We start from the raw sequence: 25,052 nt of genomic DNA on the forward strand, positions 1-25,052 counted from the left end.
CACTGCTCTGTTCCTATTGATCGTAGCGTGATGAAAAGTATACTATAACCTGCCCAGGAGTATGAAGAATAATTGTACCAAGTTTCGTTAAAATCCGTCGAGTAGTTTTTGTTTCTATAACGAACATACAGACAGACATACAAAAATTTTACTGATTGCATTTTTGCCATGAGTATCGATCACTAATAACCCCCTGATAGTTATTTTGGAAATATATTTCATGTACAGAATTGACCTCTCTACAGATTTATTATAAGTATAGATTAACCGACTTCAAAAAAACAGGATGTTATATGTTCGATTTTTGCACCATATATGTTATGCTTTATATATAAATCCTATAAATATGTACTTTCTCTTTTCAGATTCTTGAGTTTGACTAGACGAAATTTTTTCAAGGAATAATTCCGTCTGTATATATTTTCGTTATAACCTAATAATAGTATCGGGGGGAGGAATTGTTATTAATGGAGACTAAGGGCCCCACTGCTAGCAATATACCTAACCAGGTCGACCTCCCCGTGGTCCCCCCTGGGAGCCATCATGCTGAATTCCAAGTGTATTTTTTTTAATGTATAATGATGGAACGGTAACCTCGTCTGTGCTAACGGTATATACCGGCGGGGCACCAGTGAAGGGTGATAAGTGAGGATGAAGCAGGTCAGTTAGCCCATCGTGACGAATTCAACAAGAATTGTTCACGATGGTTTCCAGGGGGAACCACGTTGAGATCAACCTAATAGGGCAAATTGCTAGCAATGGGGCTGTCAAACTCCATTGCTAATAATCCCTTTCCCTCCTTCCAAGTGTATTCATCTTGATGGACTAGTTGACCTGTCTTTTCGTCGTCACCTATCATCCTTCACTGGTGCCCCGCGAGTGTATACCGTTAGCACAGACGAGGTTACCGTTCCATCATCATCCATTAAAAAAATATCTGTATTAGCATATAAATAAATAAATAAACTCTATTAGTTATAAATAAACCGATTAGAATTTTTTTTTTATTTGAAAGGATGTAATTACCTACAAATTGGTTCCATAGAAATATCAAAATCGATTCAAACCCCCTCATATTAATTTTTCTTTAATATTTCATATGTACAGATATTATTTAGTTACAATTTTATTATATTAAGAAGATAATGTTTCAGGGGGCACATTATACAGTATACACTGTTATGTCCATGGCACTGCTCATGTCTATAGGTGACGGTTACCACTTTCCATCAGGTGGGTCGTCAGCTTGTTTGCCATTCTAAGTTGTATAAAAAAAAAAACACTCGCAGACATATCAATGCGCATAATTCTATCATATCAATTAAACCTACGCTCAGATCCTGGAGCGGGCAATAGGCAATTCAGGGGTAGGTAGGGTCCATCTTGATCCCCGCTTAAATATGGTATAACACTATAATCCTCAGGACAGACCTTCCTAACACACGAGGATTATCCTAAGGGTGTCATGGAAGTCACACTAAGTTAATTTATAAGTGACGATTACCACTATCTATAAGGGAATCATTAGCCCAGTGAAATTAAGGATATGAAGAAAAAAAAATAAGAATATTTGTTTAAAAATCAAATTTATTATAAATACTATATTAGTTTACAAAAGTTAATATGTATATAAATATTAACAAAGCAGTAATCAATTATTGTCTTTTTAGTGGAAGGAATGAATAAGTAAATAGGTTAAGAGAGAAATATTCATTAGATTAAAACTTTGTAACCTTAGTCTGTGACGTTATTATTACAATGTGTTAATATGTACTTTTTTAATATTCGTAAAATTAAATCGAACGCAGATACTATACTTGGTCTATGAATTAAATACCATTCAGGGGCAAAGTAATATTTCTTTTCAATTTCTAGGTAAAGAAAGATATTCCGAGATAGAAAAAAAAATGTCTTTTTGGCGGGATTTTTTTATGACGTTAAGGAAGGATGTCATGTTCAAATTTGCCAACATCATAGATTGAGGATATTTGTACTTAGCATTCTCTTTCTACGGCCAACTTAGTCTTTTAATAACTGAACAGAGAAAACGTAATAACAAATAGACAAAGTCACTTTGTATTAGTTTAATATACCTATCTATACAAGAAGATACAAGATATATATTAGGAGACGATAAATATATACTTAATTTTTTTTATTAAAATACCTTTTTTACAACTTTGCTTACAAAATTACATGTCTTTAACGAAAGAAAAATTTTACATATTTACATAAAAAAAATACAATAACTTTTTTTATCCACATTGCTTATGTACATATTTAATTAATTGGTAAATTTTATTGCGATACCTTTTAAATGCAATGCAATGATTTTTAGTACTTGATGACAGGTATTTGTATGAGAGGTTATAATTTAATTGAATGTTCAGACTAAATTATATAGATAGAGCATCGAGTATCAAAAAGTTTTAAAATTTAGTTAGTTAAGTTGATGTTCAGCTAATTTTGATTAGATTTTTTTTTATATCAAAACCAAAGATTTTGGATATAATTCCTTGTTTTTAGATCTAATCGCGCTTTTATTTCAATGTTGCATGTAATTGGATTAAATATTTCCCAGTAAAGGTGATTTTTTTATATTTTGGTTTGAAAGTATTTTTTTCTATATTTCATTTTAACTTTATAATATCAGTTTTTCCCACATACTCGTATGTATGTATACATACACTTAAATGTATGTATGTATGGATACACATACATACATACATTTACGCACATAAATACAAAAACTGACTTGTTTTTGGCGAATCATTTATATAAAATCTATCTATATAAACTAAGATTACTGACTGATAGCAAATAAAACATTTATCTATTGTTTTCAATATAAATGACACGATAAATATGTACGGAATATCCAAAAATGCCTAAATTTTAAAATAATTTACATTTATAAATAATTTATTGTCTAATACATAGTTAACAAGTCATCTTATTATAATCAATACAATATATGCCAGGATGATACCTTCACACTTAACAACGCAAGCAATCTCAAACGTCCGTCATTCCATTTATAAGGTATTCTTTTAACAAATCAGTATTGCTCTCACGATATCTTCCCGATAATCTGTTCCCAAGTCCTTATTTTTTTCAAGGCGTCCCGTGCAGCCGACGCCATGAGACCCTCGGACGATTGCGCTGGTTCGAAGCCGAGGATCAACGCTGACTCCGTTAAGTATCCAACAATCTAAAATCATCATTAATGTGAGTATTAATTTTATGTATGTAACAGAATTTGTAACAAGAATATCTGTAGAAGGTAGAAGAGACGCAATGATCACGTAGTCTGAAGAACCATTCGAACTACCAGACCAATCATTTAAGTTGAAATATTGAGAATCCGGGGTTTGGGGTCGAGAAACATGCCTCTTGGAAAATTGATGCAGTGTAAGTTATTTATTCCATAATATTGCACTCACAATCTACTATTGAGCAAGTATCAGCAGCAAAAAATCGGGGATATTCTGCTGAAGACATGTCACATTATCTTGCCATTACAAAACCACAGATAACAAAAATCATGTGGCTTGATATTTTTGTTTTCGGATTTTCTTCTCTTATACTTATTTTTGTATTTTTTGTTCCCTTACTCACTTTTACTATAACCGTCAGATGAAAAGGCATGGGGATCACATGAACCTCTATAAGCTCCGACTTACAGGAGTCCAAGAGGCGGAAATATAATTATGATAGGATCCCGACAATGCATTGTTGTCAGTCAAATTGCAATCTAAATCCACAGATGGATTAAGTAGAATGAAGTCAGAAACTTCAGCTAGTTTGTATTTAGTTTATTATTTATTTTCTTATTATTTTTTTTTGAAGATTTTTATTTCCGAAAGCATGCAAAAACATTATTACCTCTTTGAGACGGTTTCGTAGATTTTCTTTTGATATAGCTTTGCGTTCGAAGTCTCTTGTGGTTAAAATCATTAAAGGAGCATGTAACTCGTACAATGTTACACCTGAAATCAATTAAAACAGCTTTAATTTATTTAATTTAGCGTATTGCGGATAGAGGTCATGATCGCCGTTCCGGTTCGTATTTGGCTTAAAGGATTTCTCTGGTAATCCAACGCGGAAATGCCGCAAATGTCATAGAGACCTTTGGGTCGGTCACGGATTATAAATATTACTTTGACTGATTATTAATTTAAATTATTTGTTGATTAAAACATTATTGTTATTCAAATTCTGAAAAAGATTTATATTTGTTTGCGTTCAAAATTATTGGTGGAGCGGGTTTGAGTTTTCTAAAATATAGGCGAATGTCTGGTTCATATGTCGTACTTGGAAACAAATGCTGCTTGTAAGACTGCGCTGACTTATGACTGATTATAAAATTTTACTTTATCTGTATCCTTATTTATATTATAAATGTGAAGATTAGTATTTTCGCTTTTTTGTTTATTCTCTTCTAGTAGTTTAATGCTTTAATCCTTAAGAAATTATATTTAGAATATTTAGCAATTTAATCTTTTTTGATAAAGATACTTCATCATTATCATATTAGCTTTTAACCGTTCCAACTTCTCTTGTTTTAACTTCTCTCCAAGGGGGAGGCTTATGCCCAGCAGTGCTCGTTGCTACGCTTGGCAGGCGGATTGGCAACCGCAGTCTTGGCAACCGTGAATTTACTGGGTACAGAGGAATAACACCTGAGTCCTCAGGAATGGCAACGCATGGGGGGTATCATGGGCGAAACATTATACTCTGTTATGTCCATGGTACTGCTCATGTCTATAGGCGACGGTTACCACTTTCCATCAGGTGGGCCGTCAGCTTGTTTGCTATTCTAAGTTATATAAAAAAAAAAGGTGTTAGAGATGTTTTAAGAGCGACGCTACTGCCCATCTCTCGCCCATGCCACATTAGGTACTTACTAATTGCAAACTGCTTTGCAGCAAAATATTTAAGTCTGAGGTAGTATATATCGTATATGTAAGTCTATATCGTATACGACTATGAACAAAGTCGTTAGGTATATGGCTTACCTCTTAATCTGGAATATCCCGGCTCAATGACATCGAAGACTTTCATCAGGTCTCTACATATTTCAATTTTCCTCTTGAGCTCGTTCTCCGGCATCTGATGGATCATATAGTCTGCCACCTTTCCATATAGCTGACTCAGCGAGTGTTTAGCGGACAGGCAGAGGTAGTGTGTTGTGTGGAGGACATTCCTGTACTTATGCAGGAAGTTCTCAAAGCCTGGAACGTCGTTGGCGTCTATTTGTTCAAATTCATCTGTTAACCTGGAAGATAAAATTAGGGGAGATGAAGCAAAGTTCAAAGCCATTTTGTTGTTTGTCTAAAGGTAGTCTAAGCAAGTTTGACATAAAAGGTACTACTAAAAAGTACCTATGAATGGGTACGTATAATTCCACAAGAAAGGAAACTAACGGCAGCCGAACATACAGCATCAAATTAGCCCGTCTATATCATCATAACCTTAAAAAAAGAGCATATCCCTTTTTAAACGGCCGGCAGCACTCCTGCTCTGGTGTTGCGGGTGATCATGGGTGGCGGGAGTCATTTACCATCAGGTAAGCCGCGTGCTCGTTTGCCTCCTGTGTTATAAAAAAATTCAAGGCCCAATACTATTTGTTCTAAACGAATGCAGCTTAGATAAATACTTTTAATACTTGAAGATGTCACGCGTACGAAGAGTTGAATGAACGCTATTGACAGGTCCATATACAGTAATACAGTTAAAGGATACCAATTTCATCAACAACAGAATATGTTTATCACAGATACAATATCTTTACCTCTTCAGTAGCATTTGTACGGCCGCCGCTGGCATCGTGTATGTGCATCCATTGTCGATACAATTCCACTGGGCGTCAGGATCTAGCGGTGCCGTAGACAGTACTCTCCCAGTGCACTTTGGGCATCTGAATGCGCTGGCATATGTTCCTAGTTCTGTGGGGTCCGAGCAACGTTTGCACGAGCAATCGAAGAACTTGGTCTGCTTTATATGTTCACGGCGTTTTAGTGTACCCTGAAAAAGAAAACATGTTTGTTAATAAATAAAGTATTGCAATTTAGTAGTTTCTTGGAAAAATAACAGAGGAGAAGGCTTCTTGAGTTAATCTTGTAGAAGTTCATGGTATCGTTGGACATCCGTGTGCTTGGTGCTGAGCGTGCACTCGTATGTAGCAGGGCTGGGGGCGGGGGGCAGCAGGCTACCTGCAGCGTGTACGCGTAGCACAGCGAGACGAGGTCGCCGGCGCGGTGCGGCACGGCGGCGCGGACGGTGAGCGGGCGGCGTGCGGCCCGCTCCGCGTCGGTGTGCGTGGTGCTGGGCGTGCACGCGTGCGCCAGCAGGTGCGCATCGCCGTACAGCGCGCGGGCGTTGGCTCCGCTGCCACCCACCTCGAACGCGTTCACCTGTCAGATACGATGGAAAACAATATTAGTAGCAGACATGACACGTGAAAAAGATTGTGATTATGTTCTGTAGTTGGTAGCTAACTTAGTTGAATTTAACCCACCACGACTCAACCAGCAAGAAATAACCTTGCGCGTTCCTGCAAATTAATTTACTGTAGGTCCGCAATTCGAAAACACATCCATTGTCATCTCCAAAAGTATTTGGATCCTTGGTGTCGACATCTCCAGCACTGTGGAGTTACGAGGTCATCTAGACCATAGATCATCTGGCACCCAAAAGCTCGGGGCTTAAGTTGTAAGTCCGATCCCTCATAGGGTACTGCTCTCATCTGTGGGCACCTCGACACCAACTTGATTCTCTTGACTCAGTTTATTTTTTTGTGAAACAATGTAATTATTGGATATTTTAAATAATTGTAGAAATTTATTAGGTCTGGTTGGTCATCTATTGCCTTATTATTTCTACAGCCAATAAACTTGCTTGTATGCTGTATTTTGACGCGAACTCTACCCCATACTTTATTTGGCGCGAATTAGAAAAATGTTGTGTCTATATAACAAATATAAATCAAATCTATTCGGCAGTTTAAATTAAGAAACATGCGAACATCTTTACAATCTTTCGCATTATAATATGCGAAACATTAGTTGGATCTCAACTTTAAACACTTGCATTTATGCATATATGCACGTATTTTAAAATAAATGCCCATGTGGCATTGCGCCAATAATAAAACTTCGTTGCCTTGCTAGATTGCAATATAATGTATTTTGATCAAGCTTAGCGTATCCATCGGCTAGTTGTGATACTGAAAAATATTTATTTACATCTTTATGCGCTGTGTTCACATTAAGATTGTTTAATATGAACTTTGAGATAGTATTTCTCGATGTATCTAATTTTGTTTCCTGTTTTCGTATATACGAGAATTTAGTATAAATAAATAGATACGATCTGTTTCCGTCTTTATTTTCTTTAGAATAATTACTTATTATTAATTTCAAATTGAAATTTTGAGTACAATTTTCCCACTGCTTTTGCTGGATCAGTGATTTTTGTCAATGCATTGTGTACTGTTTAAACGTCTGATGAGTTGCCAGTATAGGTACCACCTACCCAATCAAATCTCTACCCAAGCTACTTCACAGTAAAAATAGATAAATTAATATTAATAGATAGACTATGTATTGTCTACCTGCCTCCCATGAAATGCCTAGCTTGGAACAATGTGGTCAGTTTTTATTTCTAATATATATATATATATATATATATATATATATATATATATATATATATATATATATATATATATATATATATATATATATATATATATGTGTGTGTGTGTGTGTATGTATGTATGTATATATACCTACACTATCCAGGTATTTCTAATCCATATTTAGATCTGATATCAACAAATAATCAACGATGAATTTAATGGTAAAGAATTTGCATTTATTGATTTTGAACGTATACAAATATATTTCATGAATTTCGCTTAATTAGTTTCGGTTTAAGGATCCGAACTTATAAAAAAAATATTGCAATTTAAACGAATGGTAGTTTCTTACCTCTAATATGCCACAAACGTTGTGTATCTCTTCTTCGTCAAACTTCAGATTCCATTTCTTTATTCTTCTCACGACATGCCTGTCGTTCATGGGGAAGATATCGCCCCGGGCACGTCTCAACTCGTTGTGGGGTTCCATTGCACAAATTACTGACCATTTCTCTGGATCTGCCTCCTTTAGAAGCAGACATCTGGAATATTATATTTGTTAGGTGTAAGTTTTTTTTTTCTTTTATACAACTTAGAATGGCAAACAAGCTGACTGCCCACCTAATGGAAAGTGGTAACCGTCGCCTATAGACATGAGCAGTACCATGGACATAACAGAGTATACTGTTATTCCTCTGTACCCAGTAAATTCACGCCATATCCTACACTTCAAACCGAAACACAGCTATGCAAACACAACTGCTTCACGGTTGAAACACGAATGGGATAGAGGTACCCAAGCAATTGACTTTTGTACAAAGTCTCCCTCTGAAATTTTATCGGAGTTTAACGCACAAGTTTTAAAGGTAGGCCAGTATTGGGTTCACTACCACTAATGTCTAATGATGACAACACAGACGTTTGCAAGTGTTATACGTTTCTGTGAAAAATAAAAAAATAGCTAAAATTACAAAAAAAAAAGGTTCTTAATTCGATTATTAAAGATTTTGTAGAAACGCTACATCTCTCTTTAGTACCAATACCATTTCTAATGAGTCTTACAGTACATTCTATGATATCCATAGCGCTATTCATGTCTATTGGTAAGAGTTGCTATTTTCCACTAGGTGAACCTTCAGCTTGTTTACGATTCTATGTTGCATATAAAGAGTTACATTAATTATTATACCATACCAGTCGTTAAAGATCTACTCCTGAATATAGGTTTTCACCATAGGGGAACGTTTTGCCAGCAATTGCCACGCTTGGCGGGAGGGTTGGCACCCGCAATTAGGATTTGATGATGTTTTAAGAGGGTCGCTGCTGCCCTCTATCATTAAGTTCCTTTAGTCATTCGTAGTAATTCTTACGACAGCCATAGGTAAGAAAGGGATAGTCTATTCTATGCTGGGACAACATTGTTAATTATTACAGTATATTACTGCAGCGGCCAGCAACTGAGGCATTGATGGACGAACGTGCAAATGTGGGTCGAGGCACAGCCGAGGCACACATACGTAAGTCCAACAATGCCTAGTTGTGGCCAAGGCTTGTATAGTACTTTTCTCAAACAATGCGCGGAAATCAAATACTCAATTTTACTTTTTAAGTTCAATGACGAATAATAAACAATAATAATTTTTCACGCGCCATATTGTTTTTTTTTCAATAAACAGGTTTCTATTTGCAAACCAGTTCGAAATTTAAATAAAACCTTTTATTAGTTACCTCCTTGGTAGCTATGTTTCGAAATAAAAGGTCATTCCATTTTTAAATTACAGGACAGATGTGAGTTTTCATAGTAATTTATCTGGCCGCAAAACACGACAGATATGGATTTTCATACAACTTTTGCCGGCCGCTGCCCGCATGTATCTCAGGCCAGTACGGCAATTTTGATTTATCTCGAAGAAGATTGTCAAAATAATGCTTCCATTTCCAAGCATGTTTGAGAAAAATTAATTAATCTCTCCAAAATCGCAGACAGTTACTAATGCGATGGAATTGATTTCTCTTGAAATAATTGGAAATTATTTCAAATGGGAAAAATCTATCATTAATAAATTAATTGTGTATAAGTGTGCTAATGTTTATGCACTTAACGAACTATTGGTACCATTTATTCTAAAAAAATCACATACCTCAATGGCATTAAAGCTTGATAAGAATCTTTCAGGTCAACAAGATCAGAGTAGTCTGGTGGCGCAGTCTTCAGCGTGTCGCACTCATACTTGGAGTGTCCGGTGTACTGACCCTGGCCGGGGCACGAGCCACTGCACATTGGCCATTTGCAGCCGCGACATCTGTAAACAGTTCAGCAACTATCTTGGAGTATTGACTATCACATAATTGATTAGATTGATGCATTTTATGATAATATGGTATTACTGAGTACTAAGTATTTAGAACAAGATCTAGAATTCATCAGGTGTAACATGGAACAACTTCCTATCAGGTGGAAAGTTCAGCTTTTTTGCCAATTTCCTTAAAAAGTAGCTAAGAAATGGCTCAAAGGATAAGTCAACGAAAGAAATAATTGCCTTATTTCTTTCCTTGACCTCCTACTATCCTTTGTGAACAAGTCAACGATATAAAATTATTTGCTAATTGCAAATAAAGAATGATATCTTTTCTTTGTTTATTTATATAGAATGTGTATTTCTTAGTTTCGTATAACTTTTAAGGTTGAGATTTATATAAATATACGATAGATATATGCAATATACAAGTACGTCTGTATATTCGGTTCGGTTAAGTGGCTATAAAATATTTAATAATAATAATATAATACATATAGACGAGACGCTGTGACCCAAAGTTCTGTACGCCCCTTGAAAGGAGACTTCTGAATTAAGTGGAAACAATTGTTGGAAACGACAAACACAGTAAGTTCATAAAATTCCTCATTCTGCATGTAGGTATGTTGGTAAATATTAAAAAGTTTTTTTTTTTACAACACAAGAAGCTAACGAGCATGCGGCTCACCTGATGGTAAGTGACTACTGCCGCCCATGATCACTTACAATATACTAAAGGCATTGCAGGTGTGCTGCTGGCCCTTTTAAAAAGGACCTCTTTTCGTAAAGGTTATGATGTCGTATCTGTTCGGAAATACTGCCGTAGAAAGTTGATTCCAAGGAGTGATTGTGCGTGGAAGATAATGCCTTGAAAAACGCACGGTGGAACACCGCCACTCGTTTAGATGGTTGGGATGAAACTTTAATTTGTGGGCGGATTGTATGGTGGTAAAAGCATTTTAATAATTCATTTGGTATACCTAACACTCACTTAAAGAGACTACTTTCATCCAGTTCCCTGTAGCATCCGAGACAGATGAGCCCACAGCCGGTGCACGGCCCCACCGCCAGCGCGGGGGCCTCGATGATCACCTCACCAGCCCTGATGTCACGAGCCGCCACCACGTACCTGGAATTCAATATTATCATCACATTGGGTGAGATATTGTGTAACCCAGGTGCTTGTAAGTATCATACCACTGTCTACCTACTTCTGTCGGAAACAGCAATGCATTCGTTGTGTTTCAATCTAAAGGATAGGATGAGGTACAATTTCTAACATATTTTTTATGCAAATTAGAATGGCAAACAAGCTGACGGCCCACCTGATGGAAAATGATAACCGTCGCCTATAGACATGAGCAGTACCATGGACATAACAGAGTATACTGTTTCGCCCATGATACCCCCCATGCGTTGCCATTCCTGAGGACTCAGGTGTTATTTCTCTGTACCCTGTAAATTCAAGCACAGCTCAACTGATCGTTATGAAATTTGGTATAAACATAGTATTTAGAATGGAGAAGAATATATTATTATCATGGTAGTACGGACGAAGTCACGAATAATAAATAATAGAAGATTGTTTTTAATATGAATATATGTAATTAATATGTAGTTTTGTCTTTTTAAGATTTTTAATAATAAAAAAAATAATTTTAATTGAAATTCTAAACTGATTTTGATAAAATGTCTATGGGATCAATCTGTGGGTACATATATCCTTTTTGATAAAAAAAAGAATTTTCCAAATGGATTTGCAACTGACCACGTTATGAAGGTGTAAAATTAACAAAAAAATACTTCTTGAAGTCAATAGGTAATGAATAATTCTTTTTGAAGTCGAATAAAAATCAGCATAAGTATAAATATATGTGGCAATAGGTACTTATCCGAATATCTACAATCTATCTGGCGAGTCTATCTGAGCGCCCGTGTAAAGCCACTAGTTTATTTAAATAAAATACATTATTTTGTTATAAAAATTCACGTTATAATCATTAATTAAATGTCCAAAGACATTCTTTCAGTTTATATTGTTTTTATTACAAAAAAAAAAAACTCTATTCAAAAATATGTATTTCGAAGTCTCACCTGCCCATCACAACAGAATGTTTCACTTCATAACAACAGTCCTTCTCCGCCGGCGTGGCCGACTGACCTTCCTCACTGTCAGCCACGTTATGTTGGCCATCAGCATCGATGATGTTCTCTTTATTCTTGCCATCAGCTTTGCCTCTCTTCTTTTGCTTCAAACAGAAGATATCTCGTTAACACAACTAATAAATATGTTCAGAAATAAATTATTGGACTATATATCTGCAATTTAAAGATATAGCAAGCAGTAAAGATGGATTTTTTTTAAATTTAACTCCTAAACCTACACAAAATAAACGACGGAACATTAAATTGGGAGTCGATAGAGAAAACGGGAGACGACTGTCAGACAGTTTTTTTTTCCTAAACACAAACACGTCCACTGTACCACCGGAAAACTTGGACTGGGTGACGTATGGGAGTTATGAATGAGTGTTTAGTATGGTAGGCGGCGTCTAGGTATATTTCTGTTCGCCACTTGACCGTGCCAATGGATCGATCTAAAAATCCGTATCATAACGGTTGATTTATATGGCCGTGATATTGGTGGGTTGAGGTTAGAATACAATGGCTCCTCTCTGTTAAACTAGCTTATTTCTTCATGTCAAATGAAATGCCTTTATTATTTTACCAAAGGATGATTCCGTATATGCAAACGCAACATAGGACGACCTCCTACTAAATAGAGTGACGACCTTAAATGCATTGCAGGAAGTCAGTGGTTGCAAGTTTTTCAGGACCGTTCCTTATGGCAGTCTATGGGGGATGCTTTTTTTCAATATTGGACAGATAATATGAGATGATGGTGATGATTTACCAAAGAAAGACTTTGTACATTAGCCGTTTGCTTGGATACCTCTATTCCATTGGGGGAAAAGGGATTGTTAGTAATGGAGACTGAGCAATATACCCAACCAGGTCGACCTCCTTGCGGTTCCCACTGGAAACTATCATGGTTAATTCCTGATGAATTCATCATGATGGGCTAACTGGCCTGTTTTCTTTCTCATCTATCACCCTTCACTGGTGCTCCGCTAGCGTATCCCGTTAGCGCAGGCGGGGTTACCATACCATTTTCACCTATAAAAAAAAACCTCTATTCCATTCGTATTTCTATCGTATGAAACAGTTGTGTTTACATGATTGCGTTTCGGTTTGAAGGGTGGGATATGGAACTGAAATTATAGGGTACAGAGGCATAACATCTTAGCCCTCAGAAATGGTAACGCATGAGAGGTATCACAATATACTCTGTTATGTTCATGGTACTGTTCATGCCTATAGCTGACCCTTACCATCATTACTGTGGGTCGTCGGCTTGTTTGCCATTCTAAGTTTTTGTCATTTTTGTGCATTACAGATTTTTGTATTTTACGCACGAAAAATTATTAATTCACTCTTGCACCACCTACCCACTTTTATCTGTTCTCCTTTAACCAAAGGTTGTCTGTAAGAGATTACCCTAGCCATAAGACCGATATTTGTACCTTTATGTGTATATTTCAATCTGTATTTATATTACTATATTTCACTTGAATTATTCACTTGTCATTGTATATTGTTATTTATGGTGCAATAAAGAGTTAAATAAATAAAAATAAATAAATAAGTTGCATAAAAAATGTAGGTTATTAAAAGTTTTATAATAAGTTATAGAGAGTTTAAAGCTTAGAAAGTGCACAGAAACTGCATGGAGGTATCATTTCTTCTTTTAATATATCGCATTTGTAATATATGATAAACAATGTGGGTGAATATGGAAATTATTCCAAGTTTAAGGCAAAGGAATGTCGTACACGTGACGTTTTATTATAAAAAAAAAGTAAAAAAAAAAACAAAAATATTTATTAATAAATACTCCATGAATTTCGCCATTTAAGCCGGTCTCAAAGGTTATTTTTATTGCGAAATTTACCTTCGTATTTTGATGATATTGTTGCAGTTTTTCATTGCCTGAAAACATAAATAAAATGACGTTTTCTAAAAATGAAACCTAGCTAGATTGATTAATCGCCTCCAAAACTCTCTGCGTACTAAATTTCATGAAAATCATTGGTGATACGGATTATGTATATAAAAGAATTGCTCGTTTAATAGTATTATATATCAATGTGTGTTCAAAATTCCACCAAACGCGACTGACCTATTTTTTTTTTTTATAATTTTGTTTCCATCAAGGTTTCCACAGTATGATCATGATTTATTATTAAACATTATAACATCAGTCATGGACATGCCCTTACATAATATGGACGGCGGTGCGCGATGTGCCTACACGCATTAGCACTCGAGATTATCGGCCTAATAGACAGTTTCTAAAGAGCTCACATATCATTTATGTGCGTAAATCACATTTATGGTATTTGCCTCTATTTATAGAGCATTCCTAAAATATTCTACGAAATGCTAACAATATAATATATATAAATAAAATATAAGAAGGCTAGACTATGGAACTCTCTTCCACTGCATATTCGTGAAATTCAATCGCTGAATATATTCAAGAGCAGATTAAAAGAGCATCTTCTGTCCTCATAAACTTATTATATCTATGTATGTATATATATGTACGTATTTTGTATGTGAAAAGATATTTTATGTTTATGTATATATGTATATGTATTATTGTATACAGATATGTATGTATTTTGATTTTAATTATATGAGTTACTTTGTATATATGTTTATTATTTTTTAATAGAAACATCTATAACCTTTCCTTCTATTATTGTACGCATACTGCCCGCTAGTAATTAATGCTCCTCTCCACTCAGGGTTTGCTGGAAGAGAACTCTTACAGAGTTAAGCTCGCCTGTTGTACATCTTTATTTTATATATATTATATGTTGTAATTTTTTGTGTACAATAAAGAATAAATAAATAAAATTAGCTTAGCATTTGAAAACTGTAAAAATTTGGCTTTCACGTTCAAATCAATATTTTTATTATGGTGAATACCTTTTTTATTTTATTGGCCACAACAGAATATCAGTGTTTTGCTCTTTTGAGGGCAAATCAATAAACTGAGTTGTAACCATTTTGTGTTACTATGGCACGCGCATGAAGGAAAGGAAAGAAAGGAAATTGTTGGTTTATGGTATATATTTTGTTTTTTGTTTTTGTTTTGTTGCTTTTTTATTTTCATTCTTTTATCTCTTTTACTGTGTATTATGTGTATGTCTGTATTATAATTTGTGTGCTGTAAGTAATGTAAATAAATTATCTATCTATCAATTTATCTATTTGTGGCGAATTTAAATTTAAAATGAAATGATAAAATGGAGCAAAAGGGGACGTACTGTAACACTGTTTTGGTTCTTTTTTTTTTTTTATACAACTTAGAATGGCAAACAAGCTGACGGCCCACCTGATGGAAAGTGGTAACCGTCGCCTATAGACATGAGCAGTACCATGAACATAACAGAGTATACTGTTTCGCCCATGATACCCCTCATGCGTTGCCATTCCTGAGGACTCAGGTGTTATTCCTCTGTACCCAGTAAATTTACGCCATATCCCACCCTTCAAACTGAAACACAGCCATGCAAACACAACTGCTTCACGGTTGAAACACGAATGGGACAGAGGTACCCAAGCAATCAACTTTTGTACAAAGTCTCCCTCTGGTTCTATAATTCAATTAACATGATGTTTGTTGTATGGTAGAGAAGAGCGTGTGCGTGTGTGCGAGCATGCGTGCTTGCGTATGTACGAGTGCACGTGTATCCGAATGTACGTGTGTGCGTGGGTGTGTGCATGCATGCACTCTCTTTCAATTTTTATAAATTTCTATTTTAATTCTGCCATTCTTTTTTTTTTTAATTTTCTTTCTCTCTGTATTGTGTTCTTATCAATATTTCAGCTAATTGCCGTCCACTGCTGTTCTGTTTAATACATTACATCATTCAGCTACCGTCCTCGGACAACAAAAAGAAATCATATTGTTTAGACCATTTTTGGGTACAATATGTATGCATTAAAAAAATATTTAAGTCTTTTTCAGTTAAAAGTATATTTCAATAAAGATAATTCCACCAACAATCTCTGACATCAAAAGTATTTAAATATATCTAATAATTTGTAGTAGTAATTGCTGATATTAATTTAGGGCAAGTAATCGAATACTTACTATCTGAAAGAGAAGAGATGTATCTCATAAGACGAATTGTGAAAATTAACAAACAAAGAGAAGTGTGTAAGGCAAGGTAAATATAATAGGCACTTAGCATTGAAATTTTTCATCATAGCACGTCATGCGACATTTTTTTTATACAACCTAGAATGGTAAACAAACTGACGGCCCATGTGATGGAAAGTGGTAACTGTCGCTTATAGACATGAGCAGTACCATGGACATAATAGAGTATACTATTTCGCCCATGATAAACAACCCCCTTCCAAACGTTGCTATTCCTGAGGAGTCAGGTGTTATTCCTCTGTACCCTGTAAATTCACTGCCATATCCCACCCTTCAAACTGAAACACGGCCCTGCTGACACAACTGCTTCACGGTTGAAACATGAATGGGACAGAGGTGCCCAAGCAAACGATTTTTGTACAAAGTCTCCCTCTGGTAATAGATGAGACAAGCTTCTTATTATTAAGGGTTTGCTAGTAATGGGTTCTAATAGTACCATTGCCATCAGGTCGACCTCCACGCGGTTCTCCCTGGAAATCACCGTGGTTATTTTTTGTTGAATTCGTCACGATGAGCTAACTGACCTACTCTTTTATTCTTACCTATCCTTGTTCACTGGTGCCCCGCTAGTGTATACCATTAGTGCAGGCGAGGTTACCATTGTATTATCATTCATTAAAAGAAAAACCTATTTGTACGTCCTGTAACCTGTTTTACCGTACATGGATGTAGTGGCTGGTCCATTCTTATGGTGTGATATCGGAAAGGAGAAGAAATTACATAGTAAGCGATGCAAATTATTCCTAACAATATGGATGTGAAAGTTTCTTTCTTACCACCCTAAGGGCTTAACCAATGACATTGAAGTTTGATGTATACGTAGCATATGGGATGAAGAAGTACGTAGTCTACTTTTTACCCAAATCGCGCGGACGAAGTCGTGGGTAAAAGCTTGTAATAAAAATTGGAAATAGCAAATGGAAATTGACACTGACTAGACTAGTACCCTTATTTGGGAATCGGGCGACAAGAGTACAAAAACATAGAGATACAGAGGAATGTCGTTATTAAAAACACTACACAAAGTTTATTTTAGACTGTCACCACGCCCGTTACCATCAGTTTATTATCATTCTTGGCATTTACTTTCGTAAACAATAAAAGAACAAGCCATTGTATATTGTGGTAACTCAGTTGGAACGTGTTCAAGTCTCTACGCAGCCATAGCATTATATTAAGATATTAATTTGTCCTTTTGATAAGCCCCATGTTTTAACTCGTCATTTTCACTTTTAATCTGTGTTAATGTCGACAGGTATATTGAAAAATTAATATGTTATATGTAGGATTATTTACTATAACAAAAATGCTCTGTAAAAATGCGAGAGAGGGAGAAAGTGAGAGAAAGAATACGCGTCGGAAAATGGTCGTGACACTCATGTGCATTTTCAAGTGCATACATATTTTACTAATATAATTTTTATCATTTATTTATTTGTCCTTTTATCAATATTTGTAATAAATGAAAATATTTGTATTAGGTAATTTACGACTTGATTTTATCAAAATATCGATCGTGATTATTACATTGACTTGGATATTAAAAATCTCATTCAATAGACTTTTTCACCGTAAAACCGAAAACATCACCGCTCACTACGAGGCATAAACGGTACCCTGTGTCACAAATACCAAGGATGACAAAGTTCGTTTTCTAAGTTCACCGCCGGGAATAGAACTCTCAGCGTAAAACGCCTAAAGAATTATTTATTTGATTAGAATTATTTTGTTTAATTCCGCTACCATTAGTATGTGTGCGACAACCAACACTCGAAGATTAACATCCACTTACTACCAAAAGTTCTATAAACTTCCATATTAGCCATCAATTTCCGATTGTCATTTTGTCCACGCACGTCTTGCGATACGTCTAAATAGCGTATCTTCAGGCAAATCATTAGACTGCTGTTCGAAGCCTAGACACCCAAACTGCGAATAAAAAGATAATTTTTAAATTTGCCAAAAGAATCCCATAGATAAATTTACTGACGGAACAAAGCTAATGTCTAGTGGTAATTTATAACGCCCAACAACATACGATAAGACTTACCTATAAAGAGCTGCTCTTTGAACCTCATAAAAAGACGTTCAGATGTTCAGCGATTGATTTAGCAGATTTATATACTAACGAGCGAAATGTTTATGCAATCTTTAATAGGTACGCGTCTAGTTTTCCTTAGGAAATTTAAATTATGCCCGTCGTAAACGTCTAGGCGAATATCGGCGCTCAACGTCTTTGGGGCTGCCTTTTAACTAGATGAAAGAACAGCGTGGGATAATGATGGCTATTCAGTAACAGGATTATTTTTAAACTTAGATAATTATGAAAATAATCGTTATTGCCTTGCTTTTTCCCATTTTTTACGATCGACGCAGTATGCTTTCTTCTTCCACAGATCCCTGTCAACTGTCATTTCCGGGCTCACTCTTCTTTCACCTTTTCTTCGGTCGTCTCCTTCTTTTACATCCATCCACTTTTATACTTAACACTTTCTTCAAAACATGGCTTTCATTTCTGCGCATGACATGACCGTGCCAAGACAATCTCTTACTTCGCAACTTCTCCGTCGCTGGTTTAGACTGGCAACTTTTAGACTTTCCCGTACATACTTATTTCCTATTCTGTTATTCCTTGTAACCCCACACATCTATCTCAACATTTGCATGTCTGCCAGATATATTTATCTTTCATCCATCATCTTCATGGACTACTTTTTTTATACGACTTAGAATGGCAAACAAGCTGACAGCCCACCTTTTGGAAAGTGGTAACCGTCGCCTATAGACATGAGCAGTACCATGGACATAACAGTACACCCACATACTGTTTCGCCCAGGATACTCCCCAAGCGTTACCATTTCTGAGGACTCAGGTGTTATTCCTCTGTACCCTGTAAATTCACGCCATATCCTACCCTTCAAACCGAAACACAACAATGCAAACACAACTGCTTCACGGTAGAAACACGAATGGGACAGAGGTACCCAAGCAAACGACTTTTTTACAAAATATATATATATATATAATTTTTTATACCATTGACATTGGCACGGTGGTATGGGGAAAACATTAGTCTAGCCTTGTTAGAGCGCTTTGAAGCCATGGCCGGCTGCAATGTCGACTTTTCTGTTTACCGCTCACTGTATCTCGATGAGTGATGCCTGTCATCACATACTGACGCGAGCTAACAGGGGCCTATTGACAATGTTTCTCTCGTGCTTCACCTACGCATTTTTGATCACCTATGTACACGTTATTCCTGTACAATGTTGAGATGACATTGAAAGGACCGATGTTAAAATCTATAAGGTCAGCCGCTTTTAGTAATGTTAGGAAATGATTTGCAGACCGATTTAAAAGATTACAAATAATACCACACAATAGCACCGATCGCCTGGATAATATATATAATACAATGTGATAACATTTACATTTTTTTGATGGGTGAAAATGGTATGGTAACCCCGCCTGCGCTAACGGGATACGCTGGCGGAGCACCAGTGAAGGGTGATAGATGAGAATGAAAACAGGCCAGTTAGCCCATCGTGATGAATTCATCAGGCATTAACCATGATAGTTTCCAGGGGGAACCGCGAGGAGGTGGACCTGGTTGGGTATATTGCTAGCAATGGGATTCTCAGTCTCCATTACTAACAATCCCTTTCCCGCCAACATTTGCATTTTGATATATTCTTTTTTTGTACTTATTGCTGTAATATTTTGAATCTCGTTTGCTCTGTATGTAATAGTTGATAGTGGAAACTTTAATGGGTAATAATTATTTAATATGTATATATTTTATTTGTTAATTGTACTGTTTGCTTCCCAAATAAGTATAAATTTTTTTTATACAACTTAGAATGGCAAACAAGCTGACGGCCCACCTGATGGAAAGTGGTAACTGTCGCCTATAGACATGAGCAGTAGCGTGGACATAACAGAGTATACTGTTTCGCCCATGATACCCCCCCCCCCCCATGCGTTGCCGTTTCTGAGGACTCAGGTGTTATTCCTCTGTACCCAGTAAATTCACGCCATATCCCACCCTTCAAACCGAAACACAGCCATGCAAACACAGCTGCTTCACGGTTGAAACACGAATGGGACAGAGTATAAAATAAAATAGAAATAAGGAAAACATTCTATAGAATTTGAAACCTATGTTTTACTTACGTGAATATTGAAAAGGATAGTTAATTAAGAGGGTATATATAAATACATACGAGTACATAGCAGATGTCGAACGGAATTCAACTGGCCGCTCGCCCTATGTCGCACATGTGTCCTACATGACGCGACTGCTGTAACGCCTTACATCTAACTCTAAACATATTTAATGCTAGCGGCCCGTCCCGGCTTCGCACGGATGGACATTTTTACAACATTTTAAAAAGTGCTTATTGTGACATAACGATAATAGTTGGACATATAGTATCGCGAAGTTTTTTATAGTTATTGATATTTTCTTCAATATTGTAGAACATACTTTTGTTCTATCACCAATAGTTTTCGCTGCGTACGCGACGTAAGATATTTTATAGCATTTTTTTTACACCATGTATTACGTTACTAAAGCTTTAGAAAGGATCCCTAATATTTTCTAGCAATAAATATAGCCTATGTTACTCAGGGTGAATGTAGCTTTCTAATGGTGAAAGAATATTTGAAATCGCCAAAGTAGTTTTTGAGTTTATTCATTACAAATATACTATTTAATATACTCTTTATAATATTAGTTTAGATTCCTTTCTAACATTATAAATATAATATCGAATGTTATGCAGAGCAGTTATTGGAGTGCAAATATAATGCTGTTTTATGTGATATTTATTTTATTAATTTATTAATTTGTAATCTGTTGCCTTGCTGTAAATAAATTAATAAAAGCTTGTAAAAATGTTTGATTATTTTTTTGGTTGTTAATTTATTGAATATTTCTTTTTATTTGATTTATATATTTGGATGATTTAATATTGGATTATTATTTTTAACTACCTTTTTTCTAGTTATTTCGTTCGCGTGATTTCAGAAATAAGAAAATAAATTAAAGAGACCATTTTTAAGTGGTATATCAATAAAAAACACCATGCACTATATTTTAAGTTAGACCTTCCAGTATTTTTTACATGATACGAGAACAACCATACAGACTGAAAGACAGACAGATAAAATTTGTAAAAAATTATTATTTAGACCACTTTTTTGTATTGAATTCCCTTATATTATTTTTTCTTAAATATTTCCCATGTACAGACATGGTATTTTTCGCCCATGGTACAGACATTGACTAGTTAATTTTTTTTAGTATATTATATATCTAATATTATCGCCTATTGCCTACAGTATTGATTAATGTTCTCTTGATTCCATATATTTTTAATTTTGCCGATTTTTTTTTATAGATCGATATATAAATTTTGTAATTTACAAAATACGAAAAGTAATTCAGATATCTATTTTTTAAATTAATAAATTAGTAAATATCACATTCTTCTTATAGTATTTGTTTTTTTTTTTTTTTTTTTGCTATAAATAAGTCGTAAAGCTGAATATGATTTAATCGTATTTTCTGAGAAATATAGAAGCATCAATACACTTCTACGTACGTTGAAATTCTTCGAAATCGGAAGCTGAATCATTTTAAATACGTCGGAGATATGGATTGGATCATTAACAGTTGGCCCAGTAATAGTTCTAAACGAATATTCGATGTAAGTATAAGTTATTAGCTTATGTTATATAATTATTAGCTTATATATATAATATATTATATTATATAAGTTATTAGCGTGTATTAGCTTTTAGATAGATAAATTATTTCATTACAGGTACATAATTCTTGAATTTATAAACGAAATAAAAAAAAAATTGTAGGTAGTTTTATGTGCCGCTATGGTAAAAGATAACCGACTCAAAACTAAACTGCGGAGTACCCATAGCGCTGATTTTCTGCTGGTACCTTAACCCGCGCCTTTGTTCGAACAACCGGATATGTTAAAAGACCGGCATAAAAAGCCTATATTCCTCTCCACTCCTTATAGTATGTATACATCAATTTTTAAAGTCATTGGTCAAGTCATTGAGGTACTAAAAGGTAACAAACAAACTCACTTTCACACTTATAATATTATTAAGGATTATGCAAATATTTGGAGAAGAACTGAAATGTATGTAGTCCAAAGGATTGAAAATGAGTCGGCTTCATATCTCGAGCATTTCATGGGGAAAAAAGGTCGGACAAAAGCAATCCTGTTAATACAAGAGCGGTTTGCAGCGACCTCCCATGACATTAAGTGGCAACATTCAGTGTAACAAAGATCCATCACCCATCGATGCACGTAGCAGAGAACTGTATTTTATGGTGGGAAAAAGTGTTTCGGTTTGAAGGGTGGGATATGGCGTTAATTTACAAGGTACAGAGGAATAACACTCGAGTCCTCAGGAATGGCAACGCATGGGGGTATCATGAGCGAAACAGTATACTCTGTTATGTCCATGGTACTGCTCATGTGTATAGGCGACGGTTACCACTTATCATCGGGTATGCCGTCAGCTTGTTTGCCATTCTAAGTTGTATAAAAAAAAACTTATGTTCAACAGTGAATAATTAACGAATGAAACGTAATCATCCGTCACAAAATATCAATCAAATGTGAGTCTAAACCCAATACATTCCAGACAGAACCTTTAAAATTGTTCTTGTTTTAGATATAATAGGATTTTCATCGTTCCTCCAATCAAACTGTTTATGCCCATTAATTCTTCTCTTTCCGCGTCTAGGGAAGGTAGATAAAGTTTTGTTGGAGAAATCAGTTCAGGGTACAATAGGACTGATATACCTGAAGAAGGTAAAAGCCCTTAAAATATTAAAAAAAAAACTCCTCTCCAGGGTATGATGAGGCTGACATATCCTTATAGGACAAAAGCCTCTAAATAAATAAGATTAAAAAAAAAAACTCCTTTCCATCCAAAGGTTGCCTGGAAGAGATCGCTCTTAGCGATAAGGCCGCCCGTTGTTTTCTCATTGTGATTATTTCTTGTAATTGTTTGTATTTATAATAAGTTTACTATTGTAATCTTATGGAGGAAACAATAAATAGAAAGTAAATAAGAGAGATATGTTTTAAGTAAATGGATGCTGTATTGATATATATCTATAATAGTTTTGTAAATGATGCTTTCGAATCTTAGAGCACACTTTATTCCAATCGCCATTAAGCATAGATCAAATACTACAGAGCAAGTCATTTCGTTCGGAAACATATTACAACAAGATACGAGTTTTTACAATAACTTTTGAATTAATTTTTACGAAAAATTGCACAAGAGCAACTGATTTTTTTTTTGATGGGTGAAAATGGTATGGTAACCCCGCCTGCGCTAACGGGATACGCTGGCGGAGCACCAGTGAAGGGTGATAGATGAGAATGAAAATAGGCCAGTTAGCCCACCATGATGAACTCATCATGAATTAACCATGATGGTTTCCAGGGAGAACCGCGAGGAGGTCGACCTGAGAATCCCATTACTAGCAATATACCTTGGGTATATTGCTAGTAATGGGATTCTCAATCTCCATTACTAACAATCCCTTTCCCCCCAAGAGCAACTGATTAGGTTATCACCATAATAAAAAAATTATAGTGTTGCCACCTACAAGAAAAAAAAAACACATTATATAGTGAGTATTGCCAGCAAAGAAAAAATGCATACTATTACGTTAATGTAATGAACAATGGTATTTTCACTTCGTAACCATATGAAATAGAAAGTTTCGACTGGCATGTCTAATTTATCGGTCTGTATACAAAACAATTTTAGCGTCATGATGCATTTCTAATATTTACGTTAGAAGCGGTTGCATTGCCAAAACTGTTTGCCAACTGTAAATAGGCGAACTTGCCATCTCAAAATCTCAAGGGCTAATTGGATGAATTTATGTAGCCGCGCGGTATATTTAGATTGGTTATACCTAATGACTGGCTTTGGCTGAGATTCTGTATGTATTATTATCATGGCCGTTAAAATATGCCACAAATTACGGCTTTGGTTACTGTGACATTCCTTTGTGAGTTGTACTATTTTGTCTGACTCGGATCGGGTAAGATTTTCACGGTACTGTTATTTACTTTAATCTTTAGGGGGGAAAGGAACTGTTAGTAATTGGGACTAACTGACCCGTTGCTAGCAATACACCCTTACAGGTCGATCTCCACGCGGTTTCCCTTAGAATCGGTCGTGGTTAATTCTAGTTGCCACGATTTTCGTCACTCACTGGTGCCCCGCCAGCGTATACTGTTAGCGTAGGCGGAGTTACCATTTGATTATCACCCATTAATAAAAAAAAAAATAAAGTATCGAAGCCCAATAAAATATATTTAAAAAAATACAAGTTATTACATATTTCGTTCATAACTTAAAAAGATAATCTACCTCTGCTTAATGTACAATATGTGTAAATGCTTAATAGTTTCGAAAATAATTGAATTATTTTTGGCTTATCTGTCGTTTATTATTAAATAGGTGGAAATATATTGCTTAAGTAAGATTATAATTTTTTTTTTTTTTTTTTTTTTTTTTTTTTTTTTTTTTTTTTTACAACACAGGGGGCAAACGAGCATGCGGCTCACCTGATGGTAAGTGACTACCGCCGCCCATGATCACCCACAACACCAGCGGCATTGCAGGTGTGCTGCCGGCCTTTTAAAAAGGAATATACTCTTTTCTTGAAGGTTATGTTGTCGTATCGGTTCGGAAATACTGCTGCTGGAAGTTGATTCCAAAGAATGGTTGTGCGTGGAAGAAAGTGCCTTGAAA

The 25,052-nt window shown here is 35.4% G+C and overlaps 1 protein-coding gene across 2 annotated transcripts in view; it reads right to left on the reverse strand.

The window, feature by feature from the left end:
- Positions 1-1,593: 1,593 nt before the first annotated feature.
- LOC113516051 (SET domain-containing protein SmydA-8-like) overlaps positions 1,594-25,052 on the reverse strand; it is a 42,978-nt gene continuing 19,519 nt past the window's right edge. Inside the window, exons 1-10 of one of the 2 annotated variants that reach the window (XM_052895536.1) lie at positions 12,324-12,425; positions 12,034-12,188; positions 10,931-11,068; positions 9,784-9,945; positions 7,995-8,184; positions 6,216-6,416; positions 5,795-6,027; positions 5,019-5,278; positions 3,886-3,989; positions 1,594-3,211 (exon numbers count right to left, since the gene is read on the reverse strand). In XM_052895536.1, the coding sequence (XP_052751496.1) occupies positions 3,071-3,211; positions 3,886-3,989; positions 5,019-5,278; positions 5,795-6,027; positions 6,216-6,416; positions 7,995-8,184; positions 9,784-9,945; positions 10,931-11,068; positions 12,034-12,188; positions 12,324-12,344 (1,605 nt within the window). In that variant the 5' untranslated portion in view covers positions 12,345-12,425 and the 3' untranslated portion in view covers positions 1,594-3,070. Of the gene's footprint in view, positions 3,212-3,885; positions 3,990-5,018; positions 5,279-5,794; positions 6,028-6,215; positions 6,417-7,994; positions 8,185-9,783; positions 9,946-10,930; positions 11,069-12,033; positions 12,189-12,323; positions 12,426-25,052 lie in introns of those variants that run through there. The other variant, XM_026900394.3, reaches the window with a different exon arrangement.

Source organism: Galleria mellonella, unplaced genomic scaffold (assembly GCF_026898425.1).
Source record: "Galleria mellonella isolate WM207_F2 unplaced genomic scaffold, CSIRO_AGI_GalMel_v1 utg284, whole genome shotgun sequence".
In the NCBI taxonomy this organism is placed as follows: domain Eukaryota; kingdom Metazoa; phylum Arthropoda; class Insecta; order Lepidoptera; family Pyralidae; genus Galleria; species Galleria mellonella.